Genomic DNA, 18838 nt, shown 5'->3' on the forward strand with positions numbered 1-18838 from the left:
TTTGGAACATATATGCCTCATAATTTTCAAGGATACATTATAAAAAGCCTAATCCTCCTTGGGTCAATTAAGTAGGAACTTTCTTTGAACTGTACAGATTATTGATAGATGCATGAAAGTCCTAATGATGTGACGTCATTCGTCAATCATGTGACGTGTACAGGTAAGTCTATTCAAATGAGGGGTAAGCCAAGTTTACCTGTGATAAAACGATTACCATTATTAGTAAGGTAAAACCATAGAACAATTTGGGCTCCATCTTTTGCCACTATTTTTTTTGTAAATTATATTAAGCAGCCTGACAGGTTGCATGATAATTTTGCGACTTTATTATCTTGTTTCTTTCGATAAACACTAAGTAATCAGGTGTCAATGGACTGGTTGGTGGTACGTGCCACTCACAATAAAAAGTAGCCAAACGAAACGCTGCTGCTGTTGAAGGCCGAAGATCGACCTGCCACCGTATGACAAGTCAAAATGGGTGAACGACTCCAACACCCAAATAAACACTTCTTATGTTCTTTCGCCAACTGTAAAGCGACGTTTTCCAAGTTGTGGAAGTTCGAAGCACATTATTGCAAACACTCGGGACTGGTGAGTGATAACTTGATGAATGCCATATTTCTTCCTCCAAACGTCTTGCTCGGTGAGAGAGCACGCAGTTAAGACATGCTCTTTATTTACGGTTTATCAGAAGCCCTTTGCTTGTGGAAGCTGCGACAAGAGCTTTTGTACCCGTTATCTGCTCACCCGACACCAGCTGAGCCACAGTGGGGATAAACCCTACCTGTGAGTACACAACACTGGCTCTGTCTAAACTGTTCAGCTGCTTACTAACACAGCATTTATGGAGCATGATATGAAGCTCACCAAGTTTTTAAACACCGTTGCATAGCATGGCGCCTTGCACATGATTCTTCTGATCACCTGTTTGATATGTGTTCAAGGTGCTCAGTCAATGGATGTTCAGATGCATTCTCCACACATGGCAGCTTGAGGAACCACACTGCTCAAGTTCACCACAACAAAGAAAGGAATTATGTCGTGAGTCCCTTTTTTAAATGATGGATTAAAGTTCTGCTTTTAATGTTCTTCTTAGTTAAGAAAATCTGTGCTAGCAAGTAGCTATAAGTAACTTAAAAAAAAAGGGGAAAAAAAAAAAAAGGAAAACAATTATGCTGTTTGTCTTCACTACAGTACTTCTCAAGCAAGCTCCCCAAACACTGTATCAGAGCCTACATTATCTCAGTGTATATGGTTGATGAAATTAGAACACCACCTAAAAATGTCAAATGTATTCCAGAACAGTTTTCAGTAGCTTCCATGTTATCACTCCACAAGCTCTTCAAATAACTCTTTCATTCAGCTTTTTCAGGATGTCTTTTGGCCAACCACAAGTTCACATAAGGGCCTTTCCCACTGGTGGTACTAAAGCCCCCTTTTTTTTTTTTTTTTTTTTTTTTTTTTTTTAAGATACTTTTCCCCAGGACTAGTGCTTTTCGTCGCTTTCGCACCAAAGGAACTATAGTTCCTCGAAGCTCTCTTGGGGGACCTTTTTAGCTCCTAGACGCTTTAGACACTTTTTGGGCATATAGGGACTGTGGGAGGTGCTGCAGCCTGTGATTGGACAAAGACCTGGACTGAGAAAGGAGAGGGGCTCCATAGCTACCAGTAGTAAACAACTATCTGCTAGCCTGCTACTGAAAGGACTGCGCTAATTTTACAATTCCCTTAAGAGAAATGACATATAACAAAGTAGTGTGTGTGTGTGTGTGTTCATCGGGAGACACTCTGAGTTTTCATCGCATCTGAACTGTGTGACTATAAAGAAAATAAGCAGATATAAATAATCAGATGTTTGTCCGGAGTAGGTAATTTGAACTTTATACACTAAACCGTCAATAAATCTAGTCTATATTAAGGAAGTATTGCATACCTGTTACTGTGTGGTTAACTTGCATAAAGACCTTTTTTTTTTTTTTTTTGGTCGAGTATTTCAGTACAGTAATTTGCTGAGTTATGTTCAGCGTGGTTAAAGAGCACATTTCGCCACCTCGTCTCATCTCCGGCTGCAGGCAGCACGGAGCACCGCAGGCGTGGCTCACGAGCCCAGTTTAAACTGTAACCTGAAGACACCGGCTGTGTCCGAATGCTGATAAATGCTGCCTTCAGAGGCTGTAGAAGGATGGATGGAGGTAGGATGAAATAAGGTGCTTTTTTTTTTTTAAACCGTTCAGAGTTCCATTCATCCAAAAACACTGTTTGAACCATTAACTGATAAGGCAACTGCCCACGTTTTCCGAAGTTCCTATAAAATAGCCCTAAACAAACAAAAGTGTAGGTGGGAAAGGGCCTATAGTGGACCTTTTAGATCTCGAAAAAGAACTTTGTCTTTGTCCTCAGTTTTTTTTTAAAGTGTTTCTAAAGACAAAACTGTAACTTCACTTGTTACCAATCAATATACTTATTCTGACTTTTATGCTTATCTGAAAGCTAGAATTACTTACGGTTTGTGTGAAAGGCACTGAAAAGATATTTTGGAAAATTTGTAAGTGTTTTTAAGATACGCATTTCAATGTAATAAAATTCAATCAAATGGAATTGTGCAAAATTTTACAATTAAATGTAATAACTTTGGAATAAAATTTATGAAAAAATAAACTTGTCAAAGAATTTCTTTTGTTTCAGCTTTATTATTCTATCTTATGTGCACACTTGCAGTTCAGAGATGTTTGTTTTTTATTACCTGAGTGTTGTGACTGTTTCCTAGTGCAACCATCAAGACTGTGGAAAGGAGTTCCATAAGAAAAAACGACTGATGTTTCACTCATCTGAGCACACAAATGAATTGCCTTTTCAGTAAGTGTTACTTCCAAGATCTGCTAATGTACATTGGGTTTGGGTTCTAAATTGTAACCAGTTACTCATAAATGCCTATTCTGGCAGATGTGACTTTGAAGGATGTGGCATGAAATTTGCTTCTCCTACAGCTCTAGAACGACATGGGAAGGTACATGAAGGTAACGCATGCCTCTCGGTCAAAAAAAAAAAAAAAAAATGTATCTGATTTTCAAACAAGGTGGTTTAATTTTCCTATTTTTAACTTTTTTCTTTTTCTCTATTGCGTTCTAAAACCTTAAGGTTACCCATGTGCTGCGAAGTACTGTCCTTTCAAAGGGAGAACTTGGTCAGAGTATCAGAACCACAAAAAGGCTGAGCACAGAGGTACAGTACATGTGCATTTCTACTTGGTAATTTCGGTGTTCTGTTTTGAATAAAGTCTTTTGTTTCCCCAATACTGAGTCCTTTTGTTTTGCAGAAATGCTGCCATGTGATCAATGCAAGAAGATCTTCCACCAGGCCTGGTTTCTGCAGAAGCACAAACAATTGGTTCACTCTGGGGAACGGCGCCTGTTTAAATGCACTAGAGAGGGTTGTCCGGAGAGCTACACCACACATTTTAACCTCCAGAACCACATTCTTGTCTCCCATGAGGGAAAACATGCCTTCACCTGTTCTCTTGCAGGCTGCGGTAAAGCCTTTGCGATGGAGGTCAGTTTTCCAATATATTAATAAGGGTATCCTGCTGAAAAAACCCATTATACCAGCATAAGGTGGTTTCTGCTGGTCTGATTTGATGGTTTTAAAGGGGGTTTAGGTAAATGACAGCTGGGAGGCCAGTTAAACTTGCTGGAAGAACGGCTAAACCAGCTTCATAATGTTGAATTTAGAAGCTGTTTAGTTAAAATGTTGCTAACATGAAATGACTCTTTCTTCTCAAAAGGAAAGCTTGAAGCGGCATGCTGTGGTCCATAAGCCTAAAAAGACAAAGCTGCAGGTAAATTGATACATGTGCACAAAGGTCTTTGTGTGTAGATGTTGCTCAGCAGAGTCTGATCTTCTTATAGAAGCCAAAAACCACTCTGCGCAAGAAGACTTCATCCAAGACAAAAGTGTCGGATGCAGCAGAACTGTCACAGCATCTGCAAAATGTCTCCTTGAACAAGGCTATTTCACAGAAACCAGAGTCTTAGGCTTTTTTTTTTTTTTTTTGGTCCCACATTTCCTCTGAATTCTGTTTCTAGATCATTTTCAGTTTGTCACTTTATGAAATAAAAATCACTGCTGCAACCTTTTTTTTCGGTAGTGGTGGTGAATAAGTTAATTGTGGTGAAAAAGGACTTTGTTTAAGGGATAGTTCACCCAAAAATGAAAGATTTCTCATTTACTCCTCGTGCCATCCCAGATGTGTATGACTTCCTCTATTCTGCAGAACACAGATGAATATTTTTAGAAGAATATCACAATTCTGTAGGTCCTAACAATGCAAGTGAATGGTGGCCAGAACTTTGAAGCTCCAAAATGCACAAAGGCAGCATAAAAGTAATCCACATTACTCCAGTGGTTAAATCTGTATCTTCTGAAGCGATATGATAGCTGTGGGTGAGAAAATAAATATTTTACTAAATATTTAGTAAATTTTTACTATAACTCACCACCTTTTGACCAGCTCCGACCAGTAGGTGATCATATGCACAAAGAATACGACTCGCCAAAAAAAGGACTTATTGTTTCTTATTTTTATTTTTTTTTTTACCCACACCTATCATGTCGCTTACGAAGACATTGATTTAACCACTGGAGTCGTATGGATTACTTTTATGGTGACTGATTTTTGGAGATTCAAAGTTCTGGTCACCATTCACTTGCATTGTGAGGACTAGCAGAGCTGAAATATTCTCAATCTTAATTCGTGTTCTGCTGAAGAAAGTCATACACATCTGGGACTGCATGAGGGAGAGTAAATGAGAGCATTTTTATTTTTGGGTGAACTATCCCTTTCAGTTTAAAATCCTCTTATATAGAGCTTGCACTTTCTGAGCCAAACAAGAAGAGAAAGGGATGTATGTAGGAAATACTAAGCTTCGATGACATTGCTGCTAATCTTTTATAGATTTCAAAAAGCATTCTAAGAGGGAAGATTTTAAATATATGCCTTTTTTCTAGTATATCTGAAGTTTTAATTTGAGAATTTTCTTGGATATCACAGTAAAAAAAAAAAAAGGCATTTCCAAATCTGATTACAAGGGTTAAACTGAATACAGTTTAAAAAAAAATGTTTACACATAAACAGAGCCTCATCTCTCATGTCCTCACTGAGATAGATTTATTAAATGGCTGTGCACATTCATCCATTCATACTTGCACATGTACACTTTTGTTCAGTCTCTCTTTTACACAAACATTCACAAATATAGCTCACATTTAGAGATAACATGTATATAAAACCTCCAGTAGAGTGGACTGCTGATCAGCATGGCGATGGGAGACCTTAAGGCTGCTCTCCAGAGGGGGTGTGGCCTCATGGGCGTGGCAGGTTTTCTAAGGCCTGGTTTATTCAGCATCAAGTAAAGCATTCTATTACCGAGACTCTGGCTTGATAGTATGGTGCCTCTGTGGCAGAAAGAACACACAGGACCATTAGAACAGATATGAGAGCTGTCTGTGGTGAGGCATGATGCCCTTGTGGGGCTATATCAGACTTCCTGGCCAGGACACAACGGTGAGTGCCACCCTGCTGCGCTGCTCCTTCAGCATGGGCACCAAAGCGGAGTGACTCATGCCAGCTGTGGACAGACCGTTTACTGTCACTATCATATCGCCACACCTAGGAGACAAGAAACCAAGAGGTGATAAGTGTAAGTGCCATTTCAGTGCTACAGAATAACGTTAACTTTATTACAAACGGACAGCAGTGTTTCCTGCACCGCACTTCAGCAGCAGCAGCAGAAAAAGATCTTTTTAATGAATCGGTCAAAAACACTCATGATGAGAGTTTGAATCAGTTTAACAATTTGTAAGAGTGGTTATTGTCCATGTCCAACCTGAAATGTACCATTACTGTATAATGTGTAGTGTACTTAAGATTTGTAAGACTTAAAGGAATAGTTCACCCAAAAATAAAAATTCTCTCACCATTTACTCACCCTCTTGCCATCCCAGATGTGTATGACTTTATTCTTCTGCAGAAAGAAAAGATTTTTAGAAGAATATCTTAGCACTGTAGGTCCATACAATGCAAGTGAATGGTGGACAGAACTTTGAAGCTCCAAAAAGCATATAAAGGCATCATAAAAGTAATCCAAATGACTCCAGTACTTAAATCCATGTCTTCTGAAGCGTTGCTATCGTTTTTGGGTGAGAACAGACCAAAGTATAACTCCTTTTCCATTTCACATCTTCCCATTGCAGTCTCTAAGCACGATCATGATTTCAAGCTTGATTACACTTCCTAGTGCTTGATGCTTGCGCAGAGCCCTAAATGGCGCTAATAAGTGTAATCAAGCTTGAAATCATGATCGCCAAGGAGATTGCTGATGTCAAGATTTATAGTGAAAAACTAGTTCTATTTTGGTCTGTTCTCATCCCAAACCAATTGGATGGCTTCTGAAGATATAGATTTAACCACTGGAGTATTACAAATTACTTTTATTCTGACTTCGTGCTTTTTGGTGCTTTAAAGTTTTGATCAAAGTTTTTCGAGGAAGTCAGTCCACTGTAAACCATCGTTGGAATGCACGAAATCTCAAAAATGGTTGGTCAAGTTTATAATCAAAGAACATATTTAAAATCAGCAAAAAATGTTAGAATATTGGAATCATAAATTGTGCTTCTTTACCTCATATTACACTAAAAGACAATTTTCCCGGCTTGTACAGCTATTGCACATGCGCATTAGCGAGTTGATTGACAGGCCATGTCTGTATCTAAAAGGTGATTGGCTCTTTTAACTGTAAGGCGGGACTTCCTTTCTACATCTGTTGACCACTGGGCACTAGAGCTTCTTGGTTGGGCATTCCAATTTCTCTCATTCATTTAATTAGAAGTGGCCTGTCTCTGCTAAATAGTCTCTGTCAATATTCACTTGCATTGTATGGACCTACAGAGCTGAGATATTCTTCTAAAAATCTTTGTGTTCTGCAGAAGAAAGTAAGTCATACACATCTGGGATGGCATGAGGGTGAGTAAATGATGAGAATTTTTATTGTGGGGTGAACTATTTCTTTAAATGACTGCTGCATGTACAATGCATTAGTTATTTAGTTTGGGAAATTAAAAATTACACACTGCATCTTTAGAAATAAACTTTACCTAAAGTTGAAAAATTGTATTTTTAAAGAAGTATTGTTTTTGTCTAGCATTTTTTTAGGAGCAATTGGCCAATTAATGGTGACTGAATCCTGTAGGAAACACTGATGGCCAGAGGTGAGGGTTGTTGTTTTTTTGTCATTTTAATTGAGGTAATCTTGAAAAGTGCTGTATCATCTAACAGTAAACCATAAGGTCATAGTTTATTGTGTGCTTGTGCTTGCTCACTTTAGACGGCCATCGTAATAAGCGGGTGTTCCAAGGACGATAGTTTTGATAAAGAATGCCTGGCTGCTGTGGTTCTCCTCATAACCTCCAACAATGCTGAAGCCCCAGCTGCCAGGGTGACTTCTGCGGAGGACAATCTCATGGCTGCTATGCAGGTAGCTGTGACAAAGAGCCAGAGAGAGGAACAAAAGAAACTTATTAATAACAAATTAGATTTTTACATTAAAATAAAAAAAATGACTGTAGTGCTACCGTTTTCTGAGTGGTAGCCAATGCATTGTGGTTGCTGAGGTGTTCTGAGTGGTTGTAAGCGTGTTGCTATGTGATTGCTAGGCTGCTATGGGTGGTTGCTAGGGTGCTGTGGGTGGTAACTAGGACATTGCTATGTGGTTGCTGTGGTGTTCTGAGTAGGGTTGCCACCTTGGCCCTGTAAAATTCCTGGACACCTGATCAATGATTGAAAAACGTATTGCTGGCCATCATACAAGAAATAAAACATTTTATATGAGTTTACTCATTGTGTGATATGGAAATTACTGCATATATAGGATATAATTCAATCAAACAACAGCAACAATACTCAAATGTTTTTTTTAAATACACATTTCAATTTCATAACCAAATTCCATCAAAATTAATCATATTTTTTTTTTTTTTTTACAAAATTAATAAAACTTAAAATATAAATTTTATGATGTTAAAAATTACTCAAAAAAAAAACATGTTATGAAATTTAAATATGTAAATATATATATATACAATTTTTTCATGTTGGGTATTATGAACCTAAGAGATCTTACAGAAATAGGAAGGGATTCCCTTCTTTGATATGTTTTCCAGAACATTAAAGCATTATAGCAAGTAGGCTAAAGTTTTTTTTTTTTATTATTTGTAAAGTTTAGTGTGTCATGACATGCAACAAAGTGGTAATTCTTTTAAATAATCACTTAATCACACAATCTGCTTCAAGCAGTACTCTTTAATTTCTTTCAAAGTTTCAATGCCAAAAACTTTGCAAGCTTTGGCAAATTTAATAAAAAAAAAAAATAGTTTTTCCAACTAGTTCTTCCTCAGATGTGCTCATTGTAGCAGCCTGGTAATTTCTGAACAAAATTTTACTGATGAACTGATAAAAACTTGTACATCCCTGTCTCATAAGAGTTGCCTATAGCAGCCAGCCAATCAGAATGGAGTTCTGCCAGCACTTGCCATTTTTGCTGCAAAATACAGCATGCTTGCTGTGAATGGTCTGTGGGTATTCCATGGGCATGCTGTCTGAGACCTAGACTAACCTTTAACATTGAGCAAATTTAAAAATCCTTGTCTAAATTCATTAGTGTTTTACAAGTACAGCAACCAAAACAGGGGAATGCAAAATAAACAGTCCCATATCCATAACACATTTGGATGACGACATAGCCTACTTTTATTACTATTCATTCATGTTATGATAAATTATAGCCATTGCTAAAGCTCAAAGCATACAAAATGCATAACCATTTTAAGAAATGTTTTAATAACATTCATTATACTGGTTTAAGAATAGACCACTGAAAACCCCTTATCTGTCGACCACTAATATGAATATCCTTTTAGGAAGACATTGCATGTTCTCAGAAATGTTGAATTCAGGGTGCTTCTTAATCAGAAGGCTGCAGCCTCGTTAGGCTGAATATTTCGGCTGCCACGTCAACAAGCATCGTCGAAGGCCATCTCAATTGTGAGGACACTTGGAAGGCAGTCTCGTTTTGCAGCCTTCATTTGCCATATTTTGGAGGATGCATCAGGTGTATCCTTTGTGGCCTTCAATCACCCACAATGCTTTGCACATGTCCCAAATTATTAAGTTTTTAAAAGTTTTATAATTCCCTTACGACTCAGTAAACTTTACATTGCACTTATTAACGCATATGGGGAGTGCCTTACACTACCTAGCTGAAACCTCTCTACAATAACGGCAATATTCTAATATTGGCTATGGTGTTTGAGCCCCGCATGTTTTGGCGCGAAACTGTCCGTTATAAAAAAAGATGCACAAACACCATTTCCTCAGAATTTCTCCAAGACAGCCATGATCTCTCATCTAGAAGCCCTCTACTTTCGCCGTCGACATACACGAGTCAGCGGGCGGAATCTTTACAGCAGTGAGCGCATTCAGGCCATTCTACAGTGTCTGTCTCAGTTCAAACTGGAGAGAACACTTCCACTGAAGCTGTTTAGAAAGCATTGGGATTTATGGCGGTGGCATCCGCCATCATTCCATTAGGTCTCTTACACATGAGACCTCTTCAGTGCTGGGTGCATGCACATCACTATATCCCGCCACCGTATAGCTGCTTTAGCACCATGGACAGCTCCTGTGTTTTACCAGCGAGGTGTCGCGCTGGGGCAAGTTGTCAGGCGGAAAGTGGTGACTACGGATTCTTCCAACACAGGTTGGTAGGCAGTGTGTGATGGACGCCCGACTTCTGGCACCTGGACAGGGGCGAAGAAAGTGTGGCACATCAACTGCCTAGAGCTGTCAGCTGTATTTCTAGCCTTAAAAGCTTTTCAGTCAGAAATAGCAAACTGTCATGTCCTGGTTCGCTCAGACAACATGACAGTTGTGGCATATATAAACCGCAAAGGTGCAATTCATTCACCGTCACTGTTGAGACTGATGCGTCGCCTCCTATGAAGCGAGCGTCATCTCATCTCCCTGAGAGCAACATACGTCCCAGGTCGCTGAATTAAGGCACGGACCTACTGTCACACCAAGGGGTGATACTGGGTGAATGGAGACTTCATCCTCAAACTGTATTGAGGATTTGGGAAATATTCGGCAAAGCAGAAATCGAGTTTGCCTCAGTGGGGAATAACCACTGTCCCCTCTGGTACTCAAAGTCACAAGCCCCGCTGGGAGCGGACACAACGGCACACAAATGGCTGGCGAAACACAAATATGCATTTCCCCAGGTATGCCTGAATCACTCTGTCATATGCAAAGTCCGAGAGGACAAGGAAACGATTCTACTGGTTGCGCCAAAATGGCCCAACCAGCCATGGTTTCCGGAAATGATAGAGATGCTGTTAAGCTTGCCATGGGAAATACTGCTGAGGAGGGATCTCCTCTCTCAGGTGCAAGGCACAATCTGGCATACCCAGCCCCAGACGCAGGACTCACTCCATCAATTCTCAAAGTGTATGTCACAACTATATCTGTGTATCACGCAAGACAATTAAACCCACCACTGGCTACAGTCCCGACTTGGGACTTAACTTTAGTCCTAAAAGCTCTCGCAGGGCCCCACTTTGAGCCTTTGGATTTGCGCATGCTCTCCGTTAAGACCATACTACTGCTGGCTCTGGCCTCAGTAAAGCGGGTTGGTGACCTGCATGCACTATCAATTGACAATTCATGTCTGGAGTTTGGCCCCGGTCTTTCAAAAGCCACTGTCAAACCCAGAAAAGGCTATGTGCCTAAGGTCCTAACGACACCCTTCAGAGCGCAGGTGGTTCACCTACAGGCATTCTTCCCTCCTCCATTTAATTCGGATGAGGAACAATCCTTGCATTTGTTATGCCCTGTGCGGGCACTCCACGCATACGTTGAGCATACACGCTAGCTCAGACTGTCTGATCAGCACTTTGTATGCTATGGAGGACGCACAAAAGGAATGTTCGTCTCCAAGCAAAGACTTTCTCACTAGATTGTCGATGCAATTGCCCTGGCTTATGAGTCGCAGGATAAGACTTGCCAATTGGTGTTAAAGCACACTCAACTAGAGGCATGGCCTCCTCATGGGCATAGACGAATGGTGTGTCCTTACAAGACATATGTTTTGCTGCAGGATGGTCTTCTCAAAACACATTCGCAAGGTTTTAGAACCTAGACATAATGTCTCTCTCTTCACAAGTCCTCTCTGTTTTAGAGCGCTTGCTATTTTTTTTGCCAAACATATACTTATGCCCCTCCCCATCATTTTACACAACCGCCTGCATTCAGGCTGTTGTAATTTACCATAAGTCACAAGCACTTACATTATAAATAAACTCCCTTCCCAACTGGGTTCGTGAAGGAGTTAATTCATACTATATGACTATAGTTCATATATTCATTCTGAGTGCTCCCCTCTTGGCCCAACACAAGGGTCACTCACTGCAGCGTACTCATGTCGGTCACCATCCCACGAAACTGCGGTATCATGCTTCCTTTCTGGGAAGTTATGTCGTGTAGTGCGGCGTGATGGGATTCTGTTCCCCATATGCATTAATAAACGCAATGTCAAGCGTACCGAGTCATAAAGGAACATCTCGGTTACGTACATAACCTCGGTTCCCTGAGACGAAGGGAACGAGACATTGCGAACGCTAGCCGCACTACAAGACTCAGAGTTCTTGAGGCACGAGCGATGCGCTCCTTGTGCTCAGTCAGAAATTCTGAGGAAATGGTGTTTGTGCACCTGTTTTTATAGCAGACAGTTTCGCGCCAATTCACGATACCAAACACCATAGCCAATATTAGAATATTGGCGTTATTGCAGAGAGGTTTCAACTAGGTCCTGTAAGAAAGCACTTTTTTCATTATTGAAGGATTTAAATATAAATTCTAATAATAGTGTTGCAAAATGTATTATATAAAGGCTTTTTTTGAGTGACTAGCTTTGTGAATAACAAATTTTGCTAAAATAATTTAGAGATTAAGGACATATTTCTCGTTTTCTGAAGTATATGGGTTTTCTAAACAAAGTAAAATATCACATGGTACTAAGCATATGGTTTGTCATGCGCACTTACTAGACTTCCTCACCATACGGCACTAGAATGAGACAGAGTATAGCCTACAGCCTCAGAAGGTCTGGTCTAGGAAGGACACAGCCTAACTAGGCTGCAGCCTGCCATTTGAGAAGCACCCAGTATTTCTGAGCTCACCATTCATTCTCTATGAGTCAGGCATCTATATACAGTACTCACAGACTTGCGGGCAAACAGAATAATATCTGCCGTTTTATTTGATCGACTCTCAGTTTCTGCTGCTCTTGTTTTTGTGTACAGTGCATTAAATTGAGGTTCCCTATCGATTCAGTTCACTCGACATTGCGGTGAAACGCTTTGGGGAATTAATTCTCCGATGACCTAGTTGAATCCCTTGTATCATAACGCCAATCTTATCATTGGCAATGGTGTTTGAGCCTCGCCATTTTAGGCGCGCATTTGCCCTATATAAGCAGGCACTCAATCACCATTTCTTCAGAATTTTCTTCCGTCAAGACCGACATCGTCTTGTCTTGACTACGACAATCATCTGATCTGAACAGCCCTCTCTTCGCCGTTGACGGACACCTTCCAGCGGACGGGATTTCCCTGCAGACGCATCAGGATGTTCTTCGCCTAACTCTCAGCACCTGCAGTGAAAGATTCACCCGCCCCCTCTAGTGTTTTGGCAAAGAGTTTCTCCGCCTCGCCACTGGCATCGGGCCACCGGCAGCATTCCAACAGGAGCTACAGTATATCTATATATATATTGTTTATATATAATATTCCGTCCAAGTGACAAAACACTCATATAAAGAGCCCCTTGTGTGCAAGTGTCTTTTTAAAGACGTCATATCGCAAGTGTTCCTGTGAGCGACACATTGCTCCATCAGACCAACATGAGAGCTGCGTTCGCTGCCTGGGCTGCACCCACGCTGAAGCAGCTCTCATGTGGACAGACTGCCCTCACTGTGAGGACATGAGTCTCAAGGCACTGTGCTCTGGGGCCCAAAGGGCAGCAGCATTTTTCCAGGAGATCCGGCTTGCATGTTAATTCGCCTCATTAAGTATTAGCCTTAGATTCAGAGGATCACGGTTCAAAACCAGCCATCGACACAAGCTGATACGTGCCATGACGTATCAAATTTAGTGGTTGCCTCGATGGTTCTGAGGGTCACAAAAAGTCACCACTCTATTTCAGATCAGTTCCCAGTGGAGAACCCCATCCCCGCTGCTCCGGCTCCGCCAAAAACAGCTGAGCCATTGAATTCATACGCTGCTCATTCCCTGCCGTAGGTCGCTGGGATGATACACAAATGTGTTTTGATTCTTACACAAAAGAGAAAGTGCTTGTTGCAAGAGATGTACACACACTTTCATACGCTGCTCATTCCTCACCAGAGTTAGCCAGTATGATAAACAGAGACTCTTATAAAAAAGAGAAAAGTGCTCTTGATGCCTTCACGAGACAAACAAACATTCTCATTTCTCTCCCCCTCCCAAACCGGAGTTTGTCGGGACTGGGATATTACACAGAATGTTGCTTCTGTGTGTTGCGTTTAAATAAAGGATGTTCTCATAAAGAGAAACACACTCAAAGAAGCCCTTCACGCTTCTTTTACGCACACACTTTGTGCACAACTGCTTCCCAATGGTGAACGGTGATCTATCTCCTCTAGCAAGCAAGCTGACGCATTTGTTATCTTACTTATGGTGTTCGGTCATCTATGGTCCCAGCTCGGGATGCACCTATGTTGCGCGCAGGATCTCACAATCTTCTCGCAGAGAACACGATAGAGATTGTTCCAAACTGCGGTGAACACAAAGGTCTACAGCCGATTTCTTCCGTTCCGGAGTGAGATGGTGGGCTTCGGCCTATTTTAGATCCAAGACACTTGAATTGCGTGCACACAAAGCACCTTGACTGATTTGTGTCAATAGATCTAAAGGACACGCGTACTTTCATGTACGAGTTGCACCTCGTCTCATGTTTTTGAGAATCGCATTTGAGGGAACAGCTAATTAATTCAGAGTCCTTTCCTTGGCTCTCCACACTCTCGAAGTGTATCGATGCAGCGATCGCTCCATTGAAGCTGAGTGACGTGCGCATTTTGAACTATTTCTATGATGGGCTATTATTAGCCCGATTAGAGGCTCTGTTGTGCGAGCATGGGAATTTACTACTCTGAGGCCCAGGCTGTACAAATGGCAATGACAAACTGGGTGAAAAGCATCCACATCGCACTGTTAGTTCTTTTACATGAGACCTCTTCAGCGCTGGTGGCACACCTGGCGCTGGGGCGCATCCACATTGACATAATCGCTGCTGTATGGCTGCTCTAGCACCTCCAATCTTTTAACAGCATCATGCTGGGTCAGGTCTTCTGGCAAAAGGTGGTAATCACGGATGCGTTCAGAGCAAGCTGAGGTGCACTGTGCGGCAGGCAACCAAACTTCGGCACCTAGCACTTCAGTCGTCTGGAAATACTAGCTGTCTCTTAGCCTTGAAGGCTTTGCATTCTGAGGTAGTGAATCACCACGTTCTGATTCGATAGGACAACATGACAGTTGTAGCTTACATAAATGACATGCCCCGCTGGGGTGAATGCCATTCTGCAAGCTACACCGCTGTCCACGAGACGCCTCTATGCACTAAGTGGAGTGTGTTTACAAATTGGTGCTCTTCACATGGTGAAGACTCCATGAACTACTCCATAGCGGAGATCCTCGCATTCCTCCAAGAGCGGCTGAACACGGATCTCACCACATCGATGCTTAGGTAGTAACTATGTCGGCATACCACGCCCTGGAGGCAGACATGTTCTATTTTTCAGTTCCTTATGGGAGCGAGGCGCCTAAACCCCCTTGCCTTGCTACAGTCACATCTTAGGATATAAACCTGGTGCTGAAGGCGCTCACGAGCCCCTCGTTCAAACCACTGGAATTTTTGAGTTGCATGTGCTTTCTCGAAGACCACACTCCTATTGGCTCTGGCCTCAGTTAAACAAATGGGTGATATGCAGGCACTCTCAGTCGATAGCTCATGCCTGGTATTTGGGCTGGGTCTTTCAAAAGCAACCATCAACCCAGAAAGGCTATGTGCCTAAGGTTCTATCCACGCCCTTCAGGGCTCAGGTGGTCCAACTACAAGCCTTCTCTTCCCCACCATTTAATTTGGATAAGGAGCAGTCGATGTATTTGTTTATTATGCCCTGTGCAGGCATTACACATGTATGTGGAGTGCACCCGCCAGTTTAAGCTGTCAGATCAGCTCTTTGTTGGTTATGTAGGATGCACTCAAGGCATGCCCGTCTCCAAGCAAAGGTTTTCTTACTGGATCGTTGATGCGAATGCTCTCGCTTATGAATCACAGGGCGTGAGATGATCTATTGGTGTGAACGCGCATTCAACTAGAGGCATGGCCTCTTCATGGGCATGGACAAATGGTATGTCCTTGCAGGACTTATGCTTTGCAGCAGATTGGTCGTCACAAACACTACGTGGCGTCCATCTCTTCCAAAGTCCTCTCTGTCTAGAGCGCTTATTGTTCCAACACTTAGTAGGTGAGCCCAGGCCCTTTTATTATGGGTGGGCTACCAGATATATGCATATTTTGATACAGCCACCCGTATTTAGGCTGTTGTTGAAATTACCCCCCTTAGAAGTCACAAGCACTATATTTATATGGTTCATATAGATTCCCAGGCTGAGATGAACTTCCATCTGGTTTTCACCATGTGGGGTTATTCATTAATTCATACACTTGAAGATGTCTTTAATAAGTCACTGTCCTCTAGGCCTGTGACTTCCTATTCTTTTTCAGGCGTTTATACCTCAGGGGGTATGATGAATCTGGAGTGGTGGTGGTGTAGTGGGCTAAAGCACATAACTGGTAATCAGTTGCTGGTTCAATCACCACACCATTGTGTCCTTGAGCAAGGTTGCTTCAGGGGAATTGTCCCTGTAATAAGTGCACTGTAAGTCGCTTTGGATAAAAGCATCTGCCAAATGCATAAATGTACATGTAAAAATTTAAATGAATCAATACTATGCATACTGTGTGTATTATATGATTCATAAATATCCACAGCATAAGATTAACTTCCTGTCTGGATGTCACTGTAACAAGGTTATAAAGGGAAAGGAGGAGGCAGGAACCGGCTGAACAGTCACAGTAATATTTTAATAAGAACTTAAACAAAAAGACACCAACACAAATACATCTTATATAGATATAGCTCTATCTCTCTCGAACTGCTTTATCTGGCTCGGCCTTATCCCTCTCCATGGCTGATTAGCCCGATTGGGGGGTGGCCGTGCGGACTCACGGCCTGGCCCTGTCCTCCTCCTCGTCACAGTCACCATTTGGGGTAATTCTTTATTCTATACACTTGAAATATGATTGTAATAAGTCACCGCCTGGCGGGTCCATGACCTCATATACATATTATTTTACAAGTGTTTATACCCTGGTGTATCTCTCGGGGTATGACGTCATGTAGTGCGGCATGATGGGACTCCATTCCCCATAGCGTTTCTCCGCAATGTGGAGTGAACTGAATCGATAGGGAACATCTCCGGTTACACATGTAACCTCGGTTCCCTGAGATGAAGGGAATGAGACATTGCGAAACTTGGCTGCACTACTACTTCAGACTTTTGCGGTACGAGCAATGAGTTCTTGTCCTTCAGTCAGAAAATTCTGAAATAATGGTGATTGAGCGCTCACTTGTATAGGGCAAATGCGCACCTAAAAGAGTGGGGCTCAAATACCATTGCCAATCGTAATCATAGAAAACATTCCCTGTCTTAGGTCAGTTAGGATCACTACTTTAAGTATGTGAAATGTCAGAATAATAGTTGAGAATAATTTATTTCAGCTTTTATTTCCTTCATCACATTCCCAGTGGGTCAGAAGTTTACATACAATTTGTTAGTATTTGGTAGCATTGCCTTTAAATTGTTTAACTTGGGTCAAACATTTTGGGTAGCCTTCCACAAGCATCTCATAAGAAGTTGCTGGAATTTTGGCCCATTCCTCCAGACAGAACTGGTGTAATCGAGTCAGGTTTTTAGGCCTCCTTGCTCGCACACACTTTTTCAGTTCTGCCCACAGATGTTCTATCAGATTGAGGTCAGGGTTTTGTGATAGCCACTCCAATACCTTGACTTGTTGTCCTTAAGCCATTTAGCCACAACTTTGGAGGTATGCTTGGGGTCATTGTCCATTTGGAAGACCCATTTGTGACCGAGCTTTAACTTCATGGCTGATGTCTTGAGATGTTGCTGCAATATATGCACATAATTTTCCTTCCTCATGATGCCATCTATTTTGTAAAGTGCACCAGTTCCTCCTGAAGCAAAGCACCCTCACAACATGATACTGCCACCCCCATGCTTCACGGTTGGGTTGGTGTTCTTCGGCTTGCAAGCCGCACCCTTAACATAACCATGGTCATTATAGCCAAAAAGTTCCATATTTTGTTTCATCAGACCAGAGGAAATTTCTCCAAAAAGTAAGATCTTTGTCCCCATGTGCATTTGCAAACTGTAGTCTGGCTTTTTTATGGTTGTTTTGGAGCAGTGGCTTCTTCCTTGCTGAGCAGCCTTTCAGGTTATGTTGATATAGGACTTGTTTTACTGTGGCTATAGATACTTGTCTACCTGTTTCCTCCAGCATCTTCACAAGGTCCTTTGCTGTTGTTCTGGGATTGATTTGCACTTTTCAAACCAAACTACGTTCATCTCTAGGTGATAGAATGTGTCCCCTTCCTGAGCGGTATGATGGCTGTGTGGTCCCATGGTGTTTATACTTGCTTACTATTGTTTGTACAGATGAATGTGGTACCTTCAGGCATTTGGAAATTACTCCCAAGGATGAACCAGACTTGTGGAGGTCCACAATTTTTTTCTGAGGTCTTGGCTGATTTCTTTTGATTTTCCCATGATGTCAAGCAAAGAGGCACTGAGTTTGAAGATAGGCCTTAAAATACATCCAGAGGTACACCTCCAATTCAGTACACCACCTATCAGAAGCTAATTGTCTAAAGGCTTGACATTATTTTCTGGAATTTTCCAAGCTGCGTAAAGGCACAATTAACTTGGTGTATGTAAACTTCTGACCCACTGGAATTGTGATATAGTCAATTAAAAGTGAAACAATCTGTCTGTAAACAATTGTTGGAAAAATTGCTCATGTCATGCACAAAGTAGATGTCCTAAACGACTTGCCAAAACTATAGTTTGCTAATATGAAATCTTTGGAGTGGTTAAAAAAATTAGTTTTAATGACTTCAACCTAAGTGTATGTAAACTTCTGACTTCAACTGTATGTACAATAGTAATAGTGATACTTTCCTCCGCTAATAATGAGCAACTGGGACACATAGGGATATAAACACTAGAAACCTGGACCACAGATGGAGAAACAAAGAGAAACAGATGCATGTATGTAGGAGAGGTACAGACAGGGAGGATTTGGCACAATGACAGGAAGAGGGAAGGAGACAGCAGGGCACCAAAGCAAAGGGACTGGATGAAGGAGAAGGGAGGACAGAGTAAAAAAGTAGAAGTGAGATTGGACACATTGACCTCTGCGTATCAGCCTAAGTCTGGGCTGAAATGGGTTAGAAGCAAGTTATCTCCACATGTACGCTTCTGATGATAATCTGCAGCTGTTGATGTTTACATCACGACAGAGCCATAATCCCCTCATGGGTTACCACTG

The 18838-nt window shown here is 41.6% G+C and overlaps 2 protein-coding genes across 5 annotated transcripts in view; one reads left to right on the forward strand and one right to left on the reverse strand.

Moving 5' to 3' along the window:
* The first annotated feature begins 477 nt into the window (after positions 1–477).
* On the forward strand, positions 478–7524 carry LOC127434564 (transcription factor IIIA-like). Its single transcript, XM_051687377.1, has 10 exons — positions 478–594; positions 695–789; positions 948–1044; positions 2771–2859; positions 2947–3020; positions 3142–3225; positions 3320–3552; positions 3785–3838; positions 7200–7266; positions 7383–7524. Exons 1-9 carry the CDS (start codon positions 478–480, stop codon positions 7236–7238), a joined length of 882 nt encoding a protein of 293 aa, XP_051543337.1. The 3' UTR covers positions 7239–7266; positions 7383–7524.
* The window catches only part of LOC127434563 (ligand of Numb protein X 2-like), a 28594-nt gene continuing 14901 nt past the window's right edge, over positions 5146–18838 (reverse strand). For 3 of the 4 annotated variants that reach the window (XM_051687376.1, XM_051687373.1, XM_051687374.1), the window contains 2 exons: positions 7378–7536; positions 5146–5668 (listed from right to left, as the gene is read on the reverse strand). In XM_051687376.1, the coding sequence (XP_051543336.1) occupies positions 5533–5668; positions 7378–7536 (295 nt within the window). In that variant the 3' untranslated portion in view covers positions 5146–5532. Of the gene's footprint in view, positions 5669–5976; positions 6024–7377; positions 7537–18838 lie in introns of all 4 variants that reach the window. The other variant, XM_051687375.1, reaches the window with a different exon arrangement.

Source organism: Myxocyprinus asiaticus, chromosome 44 (assembly GCF_019703515.2).
Source record: "Myxocyprinus asiaticus isolate MX2 ecotype Aquarium Trade chromosome 44, UBuf_Myxa_2, whole genome shotgun sequence".
NCBI classification, from domain to species: Eukaryota; Metazoa; Chordata; class Actinopteri; order Cypriniformes; family Catostomidae; genus Myxocyprinus; species Myxocyprinus asiaticus.